General features: G+C 50.7%; 1 protein-coding gene across 1 annotated transcript in view; it reads right to left on the minus strand.

Moving 5' to 3' along the window:
- The window catches only part of si:ch73-211e3.1 (protein pygopus), a 12,580-nt gene extending 11,435 nt beyond the window's left edge, over positions 1-1,145 (minus strand). Inside the window, exon 1 of the mRNA XM_038975626.1 lies at positions 871-1,145. Within this exon, the coding sequence (XP_038831554.1) occupies positions 871-1,145 (275 nt within the window). The remainder of the gene's footprint in view (positions 1-870) is intronic.
- Positions 1,146-1,619: the final 474 nt, after the last annotated feature.

Below are 1,619 nucleotides of genomic sequence, written 5' to 3' on the forward strand. Positions count from 1 at the left end.
CACTGGCTACACATCCAGACAACCACATAGTAAGCCCCACCCACTGGCTACACATCCAGACAACCACAAAGTAAGCCCCACCCACTAGCTACACATCCAGACAACCACATAGTAAGCCCACACCCACTGGCTACACATCCAGACAACCACATAGTAAGCCCCACACTAGCTAACATCCAGACAACCACTAGTAACCCCACCACTGCACACATCCGACACTACAAAGTAAGCCCCACCCACTAGCTACACATCCAGACAACCACATAGTAAGCCCCATCCACTGGCTACACATCCAGACAACCACATAGTAACCCCACCAATATACTGTAGCAGTAATATTACATACGTCAGAAACTTCCCTATATAGTGCACTACCTTTGACAAGAGCCCCATGGTTCCTGGTTAGAAGTAGTGCACTATATAGGGAGTAGGGTGCCATTTGGGAAAAACACCTAACGTAATTATGGGGTTACATCACAAAACGTAAACACTCCTACAAGTATAGCTGTTGTTATGGAATGGTGTGACTCTGCTGCCACCTGTTGGCCAAGGAATTGAACTGTAATTCTAATTAAAGTTGGTTGAATGAACACAGACATAAGCGTGTCCCAAATGGCACTCACACTTTGAGCAGGGTGTATAGGGCTCTGGTCAAAAGAACTGTACTATAAAGGGTGTACTGCCATTTGGGATGTAACCATAATATTGCAGCTGGTACGAATTAGCAGAGAAAATAACTGATTAACAGAGAAAATAACTGATGAGCAGAGAAAAACCACATAAAATGCAGGATACCTTTATTTGTCAATTTAGATCTCTCTTTGTGGGTGTATATAGGGGATGGAGGTAGTAGAGTCTCTCTGGACTAACCTGTCCTCTTTGGGGCAGTCGTGAGGTAGTGGGGGCTGTAGGGTCCTGGATGTAGCAACAGTTAGTGCAGGGCAGGGTGGAGGGAAGACTGGATCGAAGGAGGAGGAAGAGGAGGAAGAGGAGGAGGCTGTGTTGGCACAGTTGTGAGAAGTCATCATAGACTCTCTGTAGAGCGGGCTGGAGAGAGACATCCAGGGGGAGGTCATCGGTGGCCGGAGCTGTGCCTGCGAACCCTCACCGAGCATGGGCAGAGGCCGGACGACAGGGCCCCCCATGGTGGAAGTGGTGGTGGTGGTAGGCTTGGCTTGAACAGACAGCTTGTGGAAGTCATGATGCTGGCATCCATCATAGATGCCCCTCCATTCCCATCACTAGCATGGCTAGGGTCACCTAAACCTGGGGAGAGGGTGTTGAGCACTGGGGTCTCTCCACTGCTTCCACTGGCTCAATGGGTGGTGGATGAAGCGGAGGCGGACTTCGGGCCATCGTACCTGGGGGGTCCGTGGCTGGTCCAGGGAGTAGTGGTGGTTGGTTTTGATAGCTGGAAAAGTTCATTGAAGCTCAATGCGGCCCTACAGGAAGTACCGGTTGTAGAAGTGATGGAGCTAGAGAGGGAGAGAGGAGGGGGAGAGGTGGAGAGAGAAGGGATAGAGGGGGAGAGAGGGAGAGAGAAGGGAGAGAGGGGAAGAAAGACGTGAGAGAGGGGAAGAGAGAAGGGGGAGAGGGGAAGAGATGAAGGGAGAGAGGGG

The sequence above is a fragment of the Salvelinus namaycush genome, chromosome 36 (genome assembly GCF_016432855.1).
Source record: "Salvelinus namaycush isolate Seneca chromosome 36, SaNama_1.0, whole genome shotgun sequence".
In the NCBI taxonomy this organism is placed as follows: Eukaryota; Metazoa; Chordata; class Actinopteri; order Salmoniformes; family Salmonidae; genus Salvelinus; species Salvelinus namaycush.